This window comes from Schistocerca cancellata, chromosome 1 (assembly GCF_023864275.1).
Source record: "Schistocerca cancellata isolate TAMUIC-IGC-003103 chromosome 1, iqSchCanc2.1, whole genome shotgun sequence".
Taxonomy (NCBI): domain Eukaryota; kingdom Metazoa; phylum Arthropoda; class Insecta; order Orthoptera; family Acrididae; genus Schistocerca; species Schistocerca cancellata.
The window spans coordinates 799,949,524-799,971,664 of NC_064626.1; the positions used below are offsets into that span (position 1 = coordinate 799,949,524).

General features: G+C 38.5%; 1 protein-coding gene across 6 annotated transcripts in view; it reads left to right on the top strand.

Annotated features, from left to right (window-relative positions):
• LOC126187852 (uncharacterized) overlaps window positions 1–22,141 on the top strand; it is a 240,019-nt gene that overhangs the window by 130,664 nt on the left and 87,214 nt on the right. For all 6 annotated transcript variants that reach the window (XM_049929171.1, XM_049929214.1, XM_049929197.1 and 3 more), the window contains one exon: window positions 17,119–17,322. In XM_049929171.1, coding sequence (XP_049785128.1) covers window positions 17,119–17,322 — 204 coding nt within the window. The remainder of the gene's footprint in view (window positions 1–17,118; window positions 17,323–22,141) is intronic.

The following is a 22,141-nucleotide window of genomic DNA, read 5'->3' on the forward strand; positions in this document are numbered from 1 at the left end:
ATGGAAGATGCAGCTTCACCCAGTATATGCCCTCTATACCAGCCAAGTATGGCATAAAAATATTTTGGTTTTGTGATGCTAGATCTGCATATGCTTTAGACAGAATTGTTTAGACGGGAAGGAAGCCCCATGAACCTATTCAGAAAAATCTTGGATTGAATATGGTGAAAGATCTTGCTAAAAGCATTGAAGGATCATCAAAAAATATTACTATTGACAACTTCTTTATTAGTGTGCAGCTGGCAGAAGAGATGCTTCAGAAGCAGTTTCAACCAGAAATTCCTAATGAGATGAAACCATCTGCCTCAAGAGGGATTCATTCCTCTTTGTTTGCATTTAGAGGTGACATTACAATGGTGAGTTATGTTCCCAAAAAGAAAGCGTCTGTAGTTCTCATTAGCACAATGCATCACGACAGAAACATTGATGAAACTCATGCAAAAAAGAAACCAGATATAATAAAGTTCTATAACTCTACGAAGGGTGGAGTAGATCAAATGGACCAGAAAATTCGTTATTACACTTGCAAGAGACAAACAAGAAGATGGCAATTTGCATTGTGGATGAATATGATGGATGTTGCAGCAATGGACAGTGAAATTTTATTTTCAGCCCAACATTTGACATACCATAGTGGAAGAAGTGATAAAAGGCATTTGTTCCTAAGAGATTTAGAAGAGGAAATGGTAAGACCACTAATGGAACATCGTATTCAGATCCCAAATCTTCCAAAGAAAATCGTTGATGCCATGCAAAGATGTGGTGTTCAAAAAGATGTCATATTTCCGAACCAACTACCTGTTTCAGGAAAAAGATGAAGATGCAATTATTGTCCATATAATAAACACAGGAAAAGTGCTCTGACATGCATTAAGTGTAAAACCAACATTTGTAAAGAACATAGTGGTGTTATTTGTGCTTCTTGTTTGTCACATGTTGAAAACTAAGAAAAATGCAATTTTATGTGAACAATGAATAATAATTTTTTGTCAAAATATTGCCTATATGCATAATATTGTGAATAATGAGTATGTTTTAATTGATGAAATTGGTTCTAATAAATGTTATATAATATAAACTGCAACAAATAAGTGAATTAATAAAATTATTTGTATATGTTGTATGTAAATGGATGTAACTAATACAAATTCACTCTTAGAGATTTTTTAATAAAATTAATAAAATGTTAATCAGGCATACCAAATCATGTTACTGTATCTTAGGAATCTTTCAATATGACGATAAATTTGACAGAAATAAATTTAACTCCAAAGAATGATTATACGAAAAGAGGAAAATTTTAAATTAGGGCAGGGCTTTGGAGGCCCTGCATATGCATTCATGTGTGTTTTCGGCACCATGCATCCTAGGGTTAATCAATGAAGATGACTGAACTAGAGAATATAAAATGTAGACTGGCTATAGCAAGAGAAGTATTTCTGAAAAAGAGGAATTTGTTAACAAGTGATATCAATTTAAACATTGGGAACTGTTTTCTGAAGGTATTTGTTTGGAGAGTAGCCTGGTATGGAAGTGAAACATGGATGGTAAGTAGTGCAGACAAGAAGAGAAGAGAAACTTTTGAAATGTGGTGCTAACAATAATACTGGATATTAGATTGGTAGATTGAGTAACTGATGAGGAGGTACTGAATCAAATCAGAGATTTATGCTACAACTTGACTGAAAGAAGGTACTGATTGAAAAGATACATCCCGGGGCATCCCAAATAGTCATCAGTTTGGTAATGGAGGGTATATATATATATATATATATATATATATATATATATATATATATATATATATATATATATATATATATATATACTTACCCAACAAAAGCGCTGGCAGGTCGATAGAAACACAAACATACACACAAAACTCTAGCTTTCGCAACCAACGGTTGCCTCGTCAGGAAAGAGGGAAGGAGAGGGAAAGACAAAAGGATTTGGGTTTTAAGGGAGAGGGTAAGGAGTCATTCCAATCCCGGGAGCGGAAAGACTTACCTTAGGGGGAAAAAAGGACAGGTATACACTCGCACACACACACATATCCATCCGCATACACACAGACACAAGCAGACATTTGTAAAGGCAAAGAGTTTGGGCAGAGATGTCAGTCGGGGCGGATGTACAGAGGCAAAGATGATGTTGAAAGACAGGTGAGGTATGAGAGGCGGCAAATTGAAATTAGAAATTAGCGGAGATTGAGGCCTGGCGGATAGCGAGAAGAGAGGATATGCTGAAGGGAAAGTTCCCATCTCCGGAGTTCTGACAGGTTGGTGTTAGTGGGAAGTATCCAGATAACCCGGACGGTGTAGCACTGTGCCAAGATGTGCTGGCCGTGCACCAAGGCATGTTTAGCCACAGGGTGATCCTCATTACCAACAAACACTGTCTGCCTGTGTCCATTCATGCGAATGGACAGTTTGTTACTGGTCATTCCCACATAGAACGCTTCACAGTGTAGGCAGGTCAGTTGGTAAATCACGTGGGTGCTTTCACACGTGGCTCTGCCTTTGATTGTGTACACCTTCCGGGTTACAGGACTGGAATAGGTGGTGGTGGGAGGGTGCATGGGACAGGTTTTACACCGGGGGCGGTTACAGGGGTAGGAGCCAGAGGGTAGGGAAGGTGGTTTGGGGATTTCATAGGGATGAACTAAGAGGTTGCGAAGGTTAGGTGGACGGCAGAAAGACACTCTTGGTGGAGTGGGGAGGATTTCATGAAGGATGGATCTCATTTCAGGGCAGGATTTGAGGAAGTCGTATCCCTGCTGGAGAGCCACATTCAGAATCTGATCCAGTCCTGGAAAGTATCCTGTCACAAGTGGGGCACTTTTGGGGTTCTTCTGTGGGAGGTTCTGGGCTTGAGGAGATGAGGAAGTGGCTCTGTTTATTTGCTTCTGTACTAGGTTGGGAGGGTAGTTACGGGATGCAAAAGCTGTTTTCAGGTTGTTGGTGTAATGGTTCAAGGATTCTGGACTGGAGCAGATTCGTTTGCCACGAAGACCTAGGCTGTAGGGAAGGGACCGTTTGATGTGGAATGGGTGGCAGCTGTCATAATGGAGGTACTGTTGCTTGTTGGTGGGTTTGATGTGGACGGACGTGTGAAGCTGGCCATTGGACAGGTGGAGGTCAACGTCAAGGAAAGTGGCATGGGATTTGGAGTAGGACCAGGTGAATCTGAGGGAACCAAAGGAGTTGAGGTCGGAGAGGAAATTCTGGGGTTGTTCTTCACTGTGAGTCCAGATCATGAAAATGTCATCAATAAATCTGTACCAAACTTCGGGTTGGCAGGCCTGGGTAACCAAGAAGGCTTCCTCTAAGCGACCCATGAATAGGTTGGCGTACGAGGGGGCCATCCTGGTACCCATGGCTGTTCCCTTTAATTGTTGGTATGTCTGGCCTTCAAAAGTGAAGAAGTTGTGGGTCAGGATGAAGCTGGCTAAGGTAATGAGGAAAGAGGTTTTAGGTAGGGCGGCAGGTGATCGGCGTGAAAGGAATCTGTTATCTTATCTGGATACTTCCCACTAACACCAACCTGTCAGAACTCCGGAGATGGGAACTTTCCCTTCAGCATATCCTCTCTTCTCGCTATCCGCCAGGCCTCAATCTCCGCTAATTTCTAATTTCAATTTGCCGCCTCTCATACCTCACCTGTCTTTCAACATCATCTTTGCCTCTGTACATCCGCCCCGACTGACATCTCTGCCCAAACTCCTTTGCCTTTACAAATGTCTGCTTGTGTCTGTGTATATGCGGATGGATATGTGTGTGTGTGCGAGTGTATACCTGTCCTTTTTTCCCCCTAAGGTAAGTCTTTCCGCTCCCGGGATTGGAATGACTCCTTACCCTCTCCCTTAAAACCCACATCCTTTCGTCTTTCCCTCTCCTTCCCTCTTTCCTGATGAGGCAACAGTTTGTTGCGAAAGCTAGAATTTTGTGTGTATGTTTGTGTTTGTTTGTGTGTCTATCGACCTGCCAGCGCTTTTGTTTGGTAAGCTCATCATCTTTCTTTTTAGATGTATTTTTCCTACGTGGAATGTTTCCCTCTATTATATATATATACTTGTAGAGGGTGACCAAGGCATGAATAAAAGTAAAGTAAATAGCTTCAAAGGGATCTAGGTTGCAGTAATTATTCTGAGGTGAAGAACTTTTCACAAGGTAGATTAGCACATACAACTGCATCAAACCACTCTTCTGACTGCTGGCCACAACAGTATCGGAGGTTAAGTCTAGGATGGCGTGGGATGCAGGGAAGTATTGTATAGAAAGTTCCAGTCTCCAGTATTCGTTTTATGTAGCTGCAGCAGTATAACTGCTGAGAATTGTATGATTTTGACACTGAATTTCCTTATTTAGTATATGATAATTACACACTGACAATGCCTCTTAGGCTATCAGTACATTAGTGTAAAATTACCAAGATGTAATTGAAAAAACACTTGTTACCCTAATTAGTGCCTCATCTGTGGCTGAATGTGGCACAACAGGTACCACTAATAGTAATTTAATTTCATCTTCAGATGACATACTGAATAAATTCCTAACTGCACTAAATGTTGACTGCCTCATCAGTTTCACCAAGCTGTCTTGTCTAATTGTTGGGACTGGATGCAAACACATGCAAAGCTAATGACTGTTATAGTTCAGGTAATCAGTTCTTCTTAGCTGTACACTACTTGTCAAAGTAAAATAGATAAGAGCAATATTGAATAATTTCCTGTTGTGACATTTTATTTACAGTAAGATTCAGAAGTTGTAGAAGAAGCAGCAGCCATATGTGTCTACTTTCTGAATACCAAGCTATTTAACTAAAAACAAAATCTCTGAAAACATGTACCTCCAGTGACAGGAATTTGACTTTGTTCATCAGCTAGGGAACAAACAACATGATAAAAATTACAGAATAACTGAACAAACTGACTGGTATCATTTTTCTGTAGTAGATTGGGCAGTAATAAATGTTGGCATTTCACAATAACAAATTTGTTCATACTTGCATTTTTGTTTCTGCATTAATCTGTTTTGAAGTCAAAGATGTACAGTACCTTACTGTGTTGTGACATTTAAGCCAAACTTGTTTTTCAGTTACTTTTGATGTGAGCTGCTGATCATAAATGTATACTCTGTTAAAATTGTCAGCTAAATTATAATCATGGTGGCAGATTACACACTTCAAAATTTCTCCTGCTGAATCACATAATCCAAAATGTCACATTGATAACTTGGCAGTCTGTGTGTCAAAATTTCCTATCACTGGCATTAGCAGCCATCAAATTCTTGCATCCTTCTACTCTTAAGTAACTTCCAAAATCAGCAGGACTGAATATAATTGAGTTTGCTTCTTACTGTATTACATTTGGTCAGCTAAAGTTATTTGTGAACTTATTTGTGCATCTCATAACCAAATAGTGTGTCTGCATTTCCACCAAACTTGCTCATGCACAGCATTCAATTTATCATACAGTTTATTAATAGCAGCCTCTTTATTTTAACTCATTCAACAGTGTAGCATTTCAACTGAAATGATCAGAGGTGATTGCTGCAATGTGAACAGAATCCTAACATCAGTGAATGTTCCAAAGAGCTCTGTAGCAGAAGATGTTCAGAAGTGGACAGCTAACCAAGATCACTGTTGTAAAAATAATTTTGCACTGGAATGTCAGCAAGTGAAATAAATTATGACTGTGCATAGATTAGATATATACCCTGTACTTCCAGAAAACAGAGCAAGTGCTGGGCTTGTGTGTTAAATATTGCATGCCATATGTTAAATCGCTGTTTGATATGGCAAAGTACTATGTGGTTGATAGAGAACACTGTCTATAGGCTGCTATCACCTGTGATGTTAGCATCTTGTGTTGATTGTTGGACTTAGTTCTGGCAGTTCATTTTTGAGTTAGTAAACAGGTCTATGTCACTGTGCAGAACCTTTGCATGCCAGGTTTTTGCCAAATGCTGTTCAGATGGTTGTGAGGGTCCTTCTCCTCTTCAGCATAGACCAAATCAAATTGAAAAGGACTTACAGAAAGGCAGTCAATGTAATTGTGAAATCACCTGTCTTCAAATTAGCACCAAGGAAATAAAAAAGTTGGTTGTCCCTGGAACCCAACCCTGATGGGTTCCAAGAGGAGCATGTTTTTATCATACAGAGAGTGCAGTGGGAGTCCAAAATACTGAAGTTCTGAGAAGTGCAAATCTCGATTCATATTAATTTCTCTCATAGTTGTAAGTTAAGAGTCTTCCAAGGAGCACAGTGCATGTCCAACAGACAAAATTTAGCAGGTTCAACATAGAGCAGCTCAGAGGTGTCAAAGAGTTTGTCCAGAAACAGGAGTCCCAAAGCCAGATAATGGGGAGCAATTGTAAATCACTAGTCAAGACAGCCAACAAAGCAGCCAAACTAACAAAACCAAATAAACATCTGTGTTGGACCTGTGAATGTGATGTGGTTTTGTGGCAAAGGCAGCGTGCTTGCCAAAAATGGAACTTCTGGAAAAATCAAGATAACTGGACAAAGCTACCTACAGGTTAAAACTTACTTTTGACAAGAACCATATCCAAGACTTGTATAATGTTTAAAATGAAGTCTCAGTAAGTACAACCAACAAGTCTACATGGCTACCATAATAAAATTTATGGGTAGATATCAGATGCTTCTGAAAGCAGGGCAGGAGTCAGGCAAGCATATGAAACCTCATTACTGCTGGGTACTCAATTAATTCACTGGCGAGTAACGTAAAGGAATAAGAAACAAAGATGTTGAAAGTGAGATTAAGCTTGGTTTGGCAATTAACTGCCTCACAGAACAGATCAATGACTGTAAGACAAAGGCAGCGAATTTGGGACTCCAGATCCCCTTTGATTAAACCAAATTTGTAACAAATATAAAATTAGTGCCCAGTGTACTAGAGGTAGAAAAAGGAAAATCATACTGATGAATAAATTTAAACACTTATACTTGACAAACTCCTACATGTTTTAGAAAAAAGGAGCCAGAGGTAGGGAAGGTGGTTTGGGGATTTCATAGGGATTCCTACCTTTGTAACTGTCCTCGGTGTAAGACCTGTCCCATGCACCCTCCCACCACCACCACCTACTCCAGTCCTGTAACCCGGAAGGTGTACACGATCAAAGGCAGAGCCACGTGTGAAAGCACCCACGTGATTTACCAACTGACATGCCTACACTGTGAAGCCTTCTATGTGGGAATGACCAGCAACAAACTGTCCATTCGCATGAACGGACACAGGCAGACAGTGTTTGTTGGTAATGAGGATCACCCTGTGGCTAAACATGCCTTGGTGCACGGCCAGCACATCTTGGCGCAGTGTTACACCGTCCGGGTTATCTGGATACTTCCCACTGACGCCAGGCTATCAGAACTCCGGAGATGGGAACTTGCCCTTCAATATATTCTCTCTTCCCGTTACCCACCAGGCCTCAACCTCTGCTAATTTCTAGTTGCCGCCGCTTGTACCTCACCTGTCATTCAACAACATCTTTGCCTCTGTACTTCCGCCTCGGCTGACATCTCCGCCCAACCTCTTTGCATTTACATATGTCTGCCTTTGTCTGTATATGTGCAGATGGGTGTGTGTGCGTGTGTGTGTGTGTGTGCGTGCGTGTGCGTGTGCGTGTGCGTGTGCGTGCATGTATACCTGTCCTTTTTTCCCCCTAAGGTAAGTCTTTCCGCTCCCGGGATTGGAATGACTCCTTACCCTCTCCCTTAAAACCCAAATCCTTTCATCTTTCCCTCTCCTTCCCTCTTTCCTGATGAAGCAACCTTGTGTTGCGAAAGCTTGAAATTTGTGTGTGTGTTTGTGTGTTTATATACTCACTTCCCTCTTGTACTAAATTGGTGATCCCTTGGTGTCTCAGAATGTGTCCTGTCAACCGATCCTGTCTTTTAGCCAAATTGTGCTCCCCAATTCAATTCAGTAACTCCTCATTAGTTACGCAATCTACCCATCTAATTTTCAGCATTCTTCTGTAGCACTACATTTCAAAAGCATCTATTCTTTTCTTGTCTAAACTGTTTATTGTCCATGTTTCATCTCCATATATGGCTACATTCCAGAGAAATATCTTCAGAAAGGGCTTTCTAAACACTTAAACCTATTCAGTGTTAACAAACTTCTCTTCTTCAGAAATGTTTTTCTTGCCATTGCCATTCTACGTTTTATATCTTCCCTACTTCGACCATCATCAGTCATTTTACTGTCCAAATAGCAAACCTCATTTACTACTTTAAGTATCTCATTTCCTAATCTCATTCCCTCAGCATCACCTGATTTGACTATATTCCATTATTCTTTTTAATCTTTTGTTGATGTTCATCTTATATTCTCCTTCCAAGACACTGTCTGATCTGTTCAACTGCTCTTCCAAGTCCTTTTCTTGCTCTGATGGAATTACAGTGTCATTGGGAAACCTCAATGTTTTTATCTTCTTCCTGAACTTTAATTCCTATTCCTGAATTTCCTTTGTTTTCATAACTTGCTTGCTCAATTTACAAATTGAGAAGCATTGAGGATAGGCTCAACCCTTTCGCACTTCCTTCCCAACCACTGCTTCCCTTTGATGTCCCTCGAGTCTTATAACTGCCGTCTGGTTTCTGTAAAAGATGTAAATAGCCTTTTGCTCCCTACTAGCTTCAGAATTTCAAATAGAGTATTAAAGTCAAAATTGTCAAAAGCTTTCTCTAAGCCTACTTATAATATAAACATAGATTTGCCTTTCCTTAAACTGTTTTCTAAGAGAAGTCACACAGTCAGTACTGCCTCACATCTTCTACAGTTCTCCAGAATCCAAACTGATCTTCCCCGAGGTTGGCGTTATATCTTACAAACGAAAATATACACATATGTCTGCAGTGTCCATATGCTGATCTGTTCCTTTGTTATAAAATTTACTATTGTTATATGTATGTAACACTGCATTGACATACACAGACAACTTTCAAATATTGTCCCTGAGTCTTTTGGTTTGATTTATCAAGGAAATGTCATCCTGCTCAGTTACTGTTATTTCGAGTATTGTATTTAGCTTAGAGCCTATTTGAGTGAAAAGGTTACTAGTACTTTTTAATGAATTGTACTGCATCAAATATTCCTCGTTATCTAGTGGAACGGAGTGAAATAGGCAAATATACCTTGTTTCACTTCTTTTTCTGTGGACAGCAGAAACTCTACAGGGCTCTGGTAGGAAATGTCTTTTTTCATTGGTTGAAATACGCAAGTTCATGATGCTCCTTTATATGTGACAGCCTTCCAGGTGGATCTCCACATAGTGTCCTCCTGGTTGCAGTATGGCATGGTGCTGGGCGTCTCTCTCTCGGGGTCCGGAGAGCCTTCATTATCACCTGTTGACAATCCAGTATTTTGCCACTGAAAGGAGAAACTGCTTCAACTTTATTTTTCTCTGGGTTCAAGGCACTGAAAATTATAAATAATTTAAGAGTTCACTGTTTCTTAGATAAAGTATGACTTTTTTGTCCATTTCATTGGTTTCTGTAGAATAGCGTAGTAAGTAATGTACTGATCTGCACGATCAACTCCTTTCATGAGGGCATTGTGTTGATTTGCACATACAGGCTTAAATATATCCTCTCTGGTTTTTCCGTTTTTCTTTTCTGTATTTGAGCCAAAAGATCGTGAATTGTTGATATTATTGTGACATCACACTTGCCTTTCCATACGAGGAGAATAATTCATTTTCTACAGAAAACTGTGTCACCTGTCTTGATTCGTGATGCTTTGACTTCCAGAATTTGCAGTAAATCTCTGTTCGCCCTAATAATACCACAGACCTTTTTTTTCCAGTAGTACCTCTGTGGTAGAGGTATTGTTACAATAATTATCCTGGTAAAGTTGGTGCCACATACCAAAATAGGGGCACAGAACTGAGAGCACAGATTTTTCCAGTTTCTGCCCTTCAGCATTGTAAATCACCATATTGCAGATAAAGCCTTTGTTACTCTTGCACACCATCCTAATAAGTAGTCTGCATTTTGTAATCTTCCCAGGGTTGTACATTCAAAACCTCTGGTGTCCTCTCAGTGGACTTATCTCATACAAAGGCAAGTTTTTCTTTAGTTTGTAGAGAGTCCTGAATTTCTTGCAGAAATAACCCAGCACAACTTGAGCTTCAAATAGTCTCCCAGTCAATTTTGTGTTGTCACTGAAGAGCCAGAATGTCCAAATCTGTTCAGATCTATTGTGATTCTTAGTCTGAGAAAATACTGGGTAGCTATTAGAGGATCTGTTGACCATTAATCTTTCCATCTTCTTTTAGTGTTTGTCCCATTATAAGAATCAGGTCAAGGAATTTCTTCATAAATCTTAGTGTAACAGGAGGAGATCACTTCAATGTTTTAGGTGACATTTTATGTTTCACTGAAGGCTGATCATAAGAGGTGCACAGCTCCATGCACAATAGTTCAAACAAGTTGTCACCAAAGGCTAATCACAGAGTCTACAGAGTCACATTCTGTTTGAAATGTCATGCCCCCAGGATGACCATCAATGGTTACGGGTGTGTCTGTATGTCAATTTCACACCAGTTATTGTTATCATGAATTATTAACATGAAATACAAATAGAATCACTTTCATCTTTATTGTTAGAATCACTTGCCAACACTACCACTGTAACACATATTTACAGGTATAAAATTTCACTGGAACTTGACCTGTCCTCAGAACTATAAATACATTCCTTCATTCAATCCTCAAGATCTTCATCTCACTAGGGGAATCTGGATACATGTTGGCAAAAACCTCCGAAAATATTTTAGAGTCATCCATTTCCTTCTTGTTTTCTGAATAGGAACATCCTTAAAAGCAGGAAGAGCTTCAAACCGGAAATGGTAACTATTTGAAATATCGAAATACACTCACAACGCTATATAAGCAAAATTTACCCAAAGGCAGTCCCATTTGCTGAAACACCTAACTAGACAAAGTCTAAGGCAGTATATAGTACACATGAGTTATCTTGTGGTCTATCTGCAATAGATGGCACATGGAACACATCCACAGTGTACTAACACGACCTTGTTATGTTGGTACAGCGAATGGCTGAAAGCAAGTAGCGACTCCAGCCATTATCCTTCCTGAGGGTATGTAACTCTACCGCATGGCTTAATAATCTTGTAACCATCTAGGGTAAAATATCGGAATGTAAAATGATCTTCTGTTTGGAGTTCAGGGCAGAGACTACTCAGGAGTACATCATCAGCAAAATCAAAACTAGTACTCTACGGGTCTGATTGTGGAATATAAGATCCCTTGATTGTGAAGTTAGATAGAGAATTTAAAAAGAGAAATTGGTAGGTTGATGTTAGATATAGTAGGAAATAGAGGAATTTAGTGGCAAGAACAGAACTTCTGCTCAGGTGACCATGAGGTTATAAATACAAAATCAAGTAGGGGTAATGCAGGAATGGGTCTAATAGCGAATAAGAAAATAGAAATTTGGGTAAGCTTCTATGAACAGAATTGTGAAATCATTATTGTAGCTAAGACAAAGCCAACATCACAATAGTAAAAGTTTATATGCCAGCTAGCACCACAGATGATGAAGAGACTGAAAAACTGTATGACGAGATAAAAGAAATTGTTCAGGTAGTTGAAGGAGATGAAAATTTTATTGTGGTGAGGACCTGGAATTCGATAGTAGGAATCCAAAGAAAAGGAAAAATAGTAAGAGAATATGGACTGGGGAGGAAAGGAATGAGAGAGGAAACGACCCGGCAAAACATTTTGCACAGAGCATAATGTAATCATTGCTAACACTTGGTTTAAGAATCATGAAAGAATGCTGTATGTGGGAAAGAGACCTGGAGACACCAGGTCTCAGTTTGATTATATAATGGTAAGAAAGAGATTTTGACTCTAGATTTTAAACTCTTTAAGACATTTCCAGGGTTGCGGATGTGGACACTGACCACAATTTCCGAAGTGTACATTAAAACTGAAGAAACTGGAGAAACGTAGACCATCTTCACAATTCTCTATTCTTCCAATATCGTATAGGGCGTGGAAAGAATGAACATCTATACCTTTCTGTACGAGCTCTGACTTCCCTTATTTTATCGTGGTGATCTAAGGATATAATTAAAAATACCAGAAATTGCCGAGAGTTTCAAAGGGATCAGGGATCATTAGGCAATGATTAACTGAAACAGAAGAAAAGAATACAATAGAAGATGAACCGGTAACTTTGAGGCATGAAATATTGCGGGCAGCAGAGGATCATATAGAAAAAAGACAAGGCCAAGTAGTAATCCTCGGAAATGACACTGGAGATATTGACCTTAATCATCAAAAGGAGAAATTATAAAAATGCAGCAAATGAAGCAGGTAAGAGGAAATACATGGTGCAGCCTGTCACCAACATTATTTAAAATCTGTATAGAGACAAGTCTTAAGACACAGTCTTGTAAATCCAATGAGATCGGTCTAGAAATTAAAGATGAAATTTAGTTACATCAATTACTATTTGCTGATGATCAAGTAGTTATAGCACGACGTGGAGAGGATGCAAATTGTGTGTGCAACCAGTTAGAATGGAATACAGAAACTCAGGATTGAAGATTAATTATCAGGAAATGGAATACTTCACAAATGATCCAGATGACTTATACACAGAGGGTAAGGTAATTAAGGTGGTCAACATTTTCTGCTATTAGGGATCCATTTTAGAGAGTGAGGGAAAATCAGAAGTAGAGGTTAATGAAAGAATTAGCAGTGGAAGGAAGATCAGTGGGATGTTCAACTCAATCTTATGGAGCAGAAATGTAATAAACCGAACCAAAAGTGTCATATATAAATTGGTACTAAAAATTTCTATAAAAGAGAAAATAAAAAAAAGGTGAAATAATGGAGAGTGGAAATAAGAGAAAGAATACATGACATGATGGATAGAAGGAAGTTAAAATGATACAACCACGTAAGAAAACTGGAGGAAGCCAGAAAATGATTCTGGAATGGTAACTGGAGAGAAAGAAGAGAAGAGGACTCCCTATGACCACCTGGCTCCAAAATGTACAGTTAACAATGAGAAGACTTGGTACAGAGGAAGAAGATATACTAGATTGGAACACCTGGAGGGATGTCCTGAGGAGATAAATTAAGATCTTATGTAACAGGTGTAATAATTTCTGGATATTTGTTATGTTGGAAAAAACCTTTGTATTGAGGAAAATCTCAATTTTTTAAAAAAAAAAAAAAAAAAAAAAAATTAGACCAAATCCAAGGCTGTAGAAGTGTGTGTGACTAGTGGGAATTTTTCCTATAGGAAAATTTGAAGAAAAGGTAGGCTGTATGAAAATTAGGAGCTCAGAGGGTAAGCCAGTATTAAGTGAAGAAGGGAAAGCTGAAAGGTGGAAGGGATATGTACAAGGGCTGTCAAAGGAAAGTGAACATGAAAACAATTAGGTAGTTGAAGATGAAGTGGGAGATATGTTACTTGTGAGAAGAATTGTCAGGTAACTGAAATACCAAAGTGGAAACAGGCCCTCTGGACTAGATTATATTCCCTCAGAATTATCGAGAACTTCGGGAGAACCAGCCATGACAAAACTATTCCACCTGATGTGCAAGATGTGTGTGACAGGGGAAGTGCCCTCGCACTTAAAGAAGACATTACAAGGAAAGCAGGTGCATGCTGACAGGTATGTATTTTCCTGTGTACTCTTAGTTTAATAAGCCATGGTTTCAGAATACTGACACAAATTATTTACAGAAGAATGGAAAGACTGGTAGAATGCAATAAGAGTTATCTTTAAAAATGGATTGAAGAAAGGTTTACCTTTTGTCTGTAGCGTTTGTAGATTTAGCAGTGTTGACTAGCTTACATTTTTGAATCCTGAAGGTTGTAGTGATAAAATACAAGGAGCGAAAGGTTATCTGCAACTTGTAGAAAACCAGGCAGCAGCCATAAAAGTCAAAGAACATGAAAAGGGAAGCAATGGTTGGGAAGGTAGTTGGACAAATTTTTAGCCTGTAACTGATGGTATTCAGTCTGTACATTGAACAGGCTGCATGGGAAACCAAGGATAAATTTGAAAAGGGTATTAAAAATTCAGGAAGTAGTAATAATTTTGAAACTGATGGCATCTTAATTCTGTCAGAGTTGATAAAATACTTAGAAGAGAATTGAGTGGAATTGATACTGTCTTGAAAAGAGGCAATAAGATGGACATCAATAAATGTAAAACAAAGGTAATGGAATTTAGGTGAATTAAATCAGGTGATCTTGAGGGAAACATTCGGAAATGAGACACTAAAGTAGTAGATGACTTTTGATATGTGGACAGCAAAAATAACTGATGTTAGCAGAAGTAGAAAGGATATAAAATGCTAGACGACAATTTCAAGAAAAGCATATCTGAAAAAGATAGATTTGTTAACATCAGATATGAATTTAAATGTTGAGGAGTATTTGTCTGGAGTGTAGGCTTTTACAGACGTGAAACTTGGATGGGAAACATTTCAGAGAAGAGAGTAGCAGCTTTTGAAATGGACTATGAAAAAAAAAATAGTAGTTCAGGATTAGATGGGTTCATCGAGTAATTGAATTGAATTCGGAGAAAAAAAAGAAATTTATGGCAATAGTCGACCAAGAGAAGGGATCAGTTGTACAACACATCACGAGTCATCAAGGAATAGTCAGTTTGATAATGGAGGGAAATTTGGAATGCAAAAATTACAGGAGGAGACCAAGGCTTTGATGCAGTTAGTTCAAATGGATGTAGGTTGCAGTTGTTATGCAGAGATGAAGAGGCTTGCACAAGATATACTAGCATGAAAATCTGCACTAACCAGTCCATGGACTAAACTACAACAACATGTCGAACACATTCATGATTCAGTTTGTAGAAAATATGGAATTGTAATCAAATAAATCACTTTCTGATCCTTACAGAGTATAAATTATGATCAAATTTCACAACAAAATGTTAGTAAAAGAGGTCTATGTGAACAAATGTGGAAAGGCTAAAATGCTTAACTTCCATATAGGGTCACATCATCCAAATTTCAATGTTTTTCTGGTGTTGTAGTTTTCTTATGCAGGATGTTACAAAAAGGTACGGCCAAACTTTCAGGAAACATTCCTCACACACAAATAAAGAAAAGATGTTATGTGGACATGTGTCCGGAAACGCTTAGTTTCCATGTTAGAGCTCATTTTAGTTTCGTCAGTTTGTACTGTACAACGTGATCAAATTGTAAATTTTCACAATCAACATGTGTGGGCTGACGAGAATCTGCACGCAATTGTGCAATCACGTCATCAAAACATATTTTCTGTGAACGTTTGTGCAGGCATTGTTGGTGATGTCTTGATTGGGCCCCATGTTCTTCCACCTACGCTCAATGGAGCATGTTATCATGATTTCATACGGGATACTCTACCTGTGCTGCTAGAACATGTGCCTTTACAAGTACGACACAACATGTGGTTCATGCATGATGGAGCTCCTGCACATTTCAGTCGAAGTGTTCGTACGCTTCTCAACAACAGATTCGGTGAGCGATGGATTGGTAGAGGCAGACCAATTCCATGGCCTCCACTCTCTCCTGACCTCAACCCTCTTGAATTTCATTTATGGGGGCATTTGAAAGCTCTTGTCTACACAACCCCGGTACCAACTGTAGAGACTCTTCATGCTCGTATTGTGGATGGCTGTGATACAATACGCCATTCTCCAGGGCTGCATCAGCGCATCAGGGATTCCATGCGACGGAGGGTGGATGCATGTATCCTTGCTAACGGAGGACATTTTGAACATTTCCTGTAACAAAGTGTTTGAAGTCATGCTGGTACGTTCTGTTGCTGTGTGTTTCAATTTCATGATTAATGTGATTTGAAGAGAAGTAATAAAATGAGCTCTAACATGGAAAGTAAGCGTTTCCGGACACATGTCAACATAACATATTTTCTTTCTTTGTGTGTGAGGAATGTTTCCTGAAAGTTTGGCCGTACCTTTTTGTAACACCATGTATAAATATTGCCACATTAGACTGTCAGTGACAGTGCATGGGACTTATAGAACAAAATAAGATTATTCATCTTGATTGACCATATCCTGCAAGATACTTGGGCCTTATGTTAAACGTGTAGGTGGAAATAAAATAGACAGTGCAAGAAAACTGGCGTGATCCGATGCCAAGTATCTAAGGTAATGTATGCTGCCTGAGAGGAGGTGACAGAATTTCAGATGTTTATTGAAGTTGAATGGGTTCAACTGGAATATTAAGTGGTGAATAACATGTAAACACTGTCAATTCAGCGCCCAAAACATTGTAAGGATAGTAATTCCTTTACTCTGTTCATTTCACATTCTCTACAGGTGCAACATAGTACCACAACTTTTTTAAAATGCAGTTCAGGGTGGTGCAGGTCTCTGGTTGTGAAGGCCAGACCTCGACAGCCAGACACAGTGGTCATGTGTGCGAGTTGCATTTGCACATGTGTGTGTGTTTAATTCAGAAGGGGGCCTTTTGGTCAAAGCTTACCTGTTTACTAATCTTTTTGTTGTGCCTGTTGTGACTCAACATCTCCGTTATATGGTGAGCAGCTATCAATCCTTTCCATAGTATTAAAGATGTGAATGGTTTTTGGAGCATGCTGAGATAGCCATAATAGACAAAGACTATATAAAGAAGACAGCGTAACAGGGCTGCCTCTGAAATGCATCTTTGATATTAGACATTATCTAATTCAAATATTTGTTACATACACTAATCAAAAGTTTTTTGTGTTATTGTGAAAACTTTGTATAACATACTACACTATTTCTTCCAGATTGTTCAGTTTCTGGAAATATCACTTGAAATAATTGAAAATCTTAGTAATAGCTCTGGTAGTTCTAATTTAATTTTTCTACATTTACCTCAAATCACTTGAGAAGATACAGCCATTGCTTATTTATTTCTTCTCACTTGACAAAAGTGGTACTGAAATTTGTATCTGAGAGGTTGTTAAACTTAAATATCGCCTGCTCCCGCTCCTCCTCATCCCCCCCCCCCCCCCCCCCTCCCACCTGTCCAGTTTTGCTTGTTTCAGAGGCTTTTTGTACATGCCATTAATTCTTCTGACAGGATAGAAGCCTACTGAAGGAAGCTGAGGCAGAAATGAAGAAAATGCAAGATACAATGACGAACCAAGAGGCAGAAATTCATTCTCTCAAGCAGCAAAGTGAAACATTACTGCTAAGGTTAAATGAGGCAAAGTCAAAGAATCAGCTATTGGAGAATAGTAAGACAGCTGTTCAAAAGGCCTTGGAAGAAACTAAAAAGAAGGAGGTAATCTTGATGCCTGGACATATTCATTTTGTAGTTGCTGCTTCTTGATGATTTTTAAAAGGATTTTAACTGTTTTGAGACCTGTGTTGGAGAGTTCTATTCAAAGAAGCTATAAATTATTGTGGTTCAGCTATTGTGCATACATATTATGTGGCCTCATTTTAAAATAACAGAAATAAGTTCAAAATTGTAAATATATGTTATGAACAAGTCATCCATTGGATGCAATATTTTACATCAAGGTTTTGTGGCAACAGTGTAATATTTTTGTGTAGTGTGTACAGGCTTAGAGGATAAGAAAGTTAAATTTATGTGAGGTGAAGCTGCAGCTTGATGAATGGAGAAATGCAGAGCATACAATATTTACGGTATCCTACGAGTCTGTATTGACTGAGAGATAGAGGCTGATTGAGTTACATATGTTCACAAGATTAATATAATCGGAAGAATATTTCCTGCAGCCATTTTTGCATAATATTATACTAAAGTGCTACTCATAAAGATGTGTTTTTGTCAGTTTAGTTGTTACATTGTTCTAGGAATAAATTATCTTTTCATGTAACTAGAAGTTGAGAATACTTAACAATTGTTTTTGTAAAGGTAGAGTTGTCAGGTAACAGTCTTTTTTTAATACAAAGGCATATTAAATTCTAAAGGGAGATACGAAACTGTACAATATTGTCTCTTCAGTTAGAGAGAGAGAGAGAGAGAGAGAGAGAGAGAGAGAGAGAGAGAGAGAGAGAGGGGGGGGGGGGAGTGAATGAGTGAGTTTGCTTACAGCCAGTACACATTGTTTAGTTGTATGGTATGTACATGATGAATGAAGAATATTTCATATTAGTGTTCTAAGTGACAGAAATTGAGACTTATATGTAATGATATTGTTTGCAAAACTGACTGAGTCTTGACAAACTGGGGCTGAACAGATAACTTTTCTTCACAGAAGGTGAACTATTAATTACAAATTACAAAATCATATTTGTATAACTAAAAAAAGCCTTTACAAAATTCTTTGCATGTTTGGAAATCAGTCACATGCTGTAAGAAAAGGAAAATTTTTTTGCTGTGGAAAATCCTGGGCTGCTTTACCCACAGATGCTTTGAATCTGTTTGAAAGGTAGAAAATTTAGTGAGTGGAGAGCTCACGGTTCAATTTTGGGTCCTCTCCTATTCCTTTTATTTATATATGACCATACATGTAACATTCAACAAACGGAATTGGTGCTTTTTGCTGACGATACTAATTTATAATAAATCCCATTAGAGAGAAAGTAACAGAAGATATTGTTAATTACATATTTCAAAGAATTATTAAGTAGCTATCAAAAAATGAACTCTCCCTAAATTTAAACTTTTGTACAACAAATACTAATACCAACAGTTGTAGCACATGAGCAGAAGTCAGTAAATGATGTAGAATGCTCCAGATTTCTGGGTGTACATATTGATGAAAACTTTTAACTAGAAGAAGCATATTACTGAACTTCTCAAACCTTACTTCAGCTACTTTTTCTCTTTGTGTCATTGCTTATTTTGTAAACAAACGAATGAACCTCCTGACATCTTTTGCATATGTCCACACGCGAATGTGTCATGGAATACTTTTCTGGGCTAACTCACCATATGGAAAGAAGTATTGAATGCACAAAAACGAGCAATAAGAATATTATGTGTTCAACTCAAGATATTAGGCATTTTAACTGTTTGCCACACTACATAAATTTGTCAGTGGAATTTGACATAAATAATCCACAAAAATTTAAGAACAATGAGATCCAAGCCTACTATTTTGGAGGGGGAAAATGACCTTTATCTCCCATTGCTAAAGCTGTCAGTGGCTCAGCAACAAAAATCTTTGATCATTTGCCCAATAACACAAAATGTCTCTGATGGATATAATGTCTTTGTTTTATTTATCTTCAAAATAAGTCACTGTCACTGAAAATTATGGCAGTGGTAACCATTATGAAATAGATTTACGTATTGCAACTATGCATTGATGTCAGTTGTTGGCAACAAATGAAGATTTGTGTTAGCCTGGAACTTGAATCCAGATTTCCTGCTTATGCTGAGTGGTCACTTACAGTAATTTGGCTGTCCAAGCATATCTCCACATTATGTTGAAGAAGATATAGGCATTGTAATCATCAATGTTGTGTCCATGCCCTGATGGGCTAAATGACAATAAAATATTTGTCTCCCTGTGTGGGAATGATGCTCTGTGCAAGCATAAGGGTTGTGACTATATGACAGATGGAATTTTGGATCAGTCCTGGAGACATGCTTACATAGAAGAATGGTTAAGGGCCCTTCTTGTGATAAGTGAGAAATCTTTGTTTGAGTCACAAGTCTGGCACAAATTTTCGTGTTTCCCAAACAGCTGGCATCAACATATAATCCCAATATGTGAATCTATTGCATATCACAGAATGTCTGACAGGCAGCAAAGCAGATTTTAAATCTAACATAAATTCATTTCTTGTGGACAACTCCTTCTATTCTATGGACGAACTTCTGTTTAAAAACTGGTAGCATGCATAAAAATATTGCTTTTAAGTGTAGTTGCATGATATGAATGCATGGTTTCTGTTGTTTCAGACATGTCTGAAAGGACAGATACTGTGTGGAATCTGCAGCTGTGTTACAGTTTATGTAAATTGAAGGTGGGAAGTTGCGGTGAAGGGGGAGAAAGGAAGGGAAAGGAATGAACTTATGATGTCGGCTGTATCAGGACTTTGTGGAGTGTGCAGTGCTGAGTGAAAATGTGTGCCATACTGAGATTCAGACTGCGGCCGTGTGCTTACAAGTCAGTTACATTAACCAGAGTTTGTCGCAGTTGTGTGGTTTGTCTTGGTCAACTCACATTCCCACCCAGCACCACCTGTCCGCAGTCCCTTTCCTGGTCCTCCATACTCACTACTTTGAGATTCTCACAGGAATTCAAATGTGATTGTGCTTGCATACTGAAGGTGGTGGATTCATTGACCATTGAGGTAACTTAGTTATATGAATGCCTGGTGTCTTATTTTGAACATGTCTGCAAGAGCAGACACCACACATTCGTATAATTGATTCACTTCAATGGGCAATGAAGTGTAGGTGCTCAATATTCTTTGACCTCCAGCAGTAATCTAAAATTAGCAAGAATGGAGGACATGGGCAGGGACTTGCGGATAGGTGGTGCTAGGTGGGAATGGGAATCAGCTGGGGAGCGAGCGAAGATAGCTCGTGCATTTGCAATGAACAGTGTGTCCAGATGATGCAGTGGTTGACGCAACTGCTTAGTAAGCAGGAGATCGCAGGTTTGAATCCTGGTCCAACATACGTTTTTTCTCGGTTCTGCTGACTCCACATAAAGTCTCGATGCAGCTGACATCATGAGTCTCTTCCCTTTTCTTTCCTTTCTCACTTTTGCCACATTTAACAGTTAACATTAGAAGAAATAAAAAAAATCCCAGATTCACTCCTTGTGAGCCAATTATTTTGTTTATCTTTAAAAGCAAAAGTAAAATCAGTTTAACACTTTGCCGTGCGCGCGTTTCGTACAAATTTATTCGCTTGGCGCCAGCAGTGCTAATTCGGATTACTTGGCTTGTCGCCGGCCGCTTGTCACCTTTCTGTTGATGGCAAGCTTCAAACACATTGACTTTTGCGTGCTTTAATTTTTCCGGAATTCCTCAATTTTGGCCGCGGGACATCCTTTTGTGAAATATTGGTACAATTCCTATAAGGATAGCAAGCCCAAACCATTTTGTAAGTTCGGGTCCAGTAACGTCGACAAATTTGGCATTTTTTAAAATCCAGTTTCCGTCTATTGCAATTTTGACTGTAATACTTGTTGGTTTCGTTGCTAATATATTCCAATAGATCATTCCCAATATGATATCCAAGACGCTCTGTGTATCGTTGGGAAATGTGTGTGGACCCTGAGATCCTTCAAATTTATTATTGGTCCTCAGCAAATCATGGTCTGTGTTCTTCAACTGATTCATCTGAATCAGTTGGCAACCATAGTATTTTCCGAATTCTTCTTGGATGTATTTCACTATCTTCTGATGATTCTGCTTCACTTTCATTTTTTTGATATCCAATCGGCCAAATTGTCCGGAATGTCAGACAAGATGTCCATGCACTCATCATAAATAATCGTATCGTCTCTTTCATCTGCCATGATGAAAATGCACAAGTACTTATAAAAACAAAACAAAAAGACTTGTTGATGTATGTAACTTATTGTTACCTAAACAAAACACCAACAGAATGAAAAAAAACTGCTGTCACCGGCCACTGCGCGATTTTATGCTCACGACACCACTGTGGTGTCGCCGGATGACAAAGTGTTAATAAATTTTTTTAATAAAATTTACAGACAACCAGGAGGCACATGATATATACTGTGACTGTTGGGATTGATTTGAATATTTTTCTTTAATACGTTTTTTAAATCATCGTGACAAGGTATGTGGCTCGTATTACATATTGAATAATTCATAGATAGTGCCAGATATCACCAAGATAGATATGGTGTGATTTGTAGGTCTGTAGCAAATGTAGAGAGTATTGATCTTTGTGGCACTTCATACAGATTTTTAACTATAAGTACAATAAAAATAAGATACAGAATTTTTATTATTAACAATGTACAAGCTTCTAAACCAATATAACAGGGAAACAGTTACATAGGTCCAATATTATAACTTGTATTCGTACAGTTTTATGTCAGTGGCTGCTACATATTAGCAAGAAGTGGGGACCTATTTTGTACACCTTGGGTTGTGTTTTTCAATGCTTCCAAGAAATCAGTTTTCAAATAATTCCC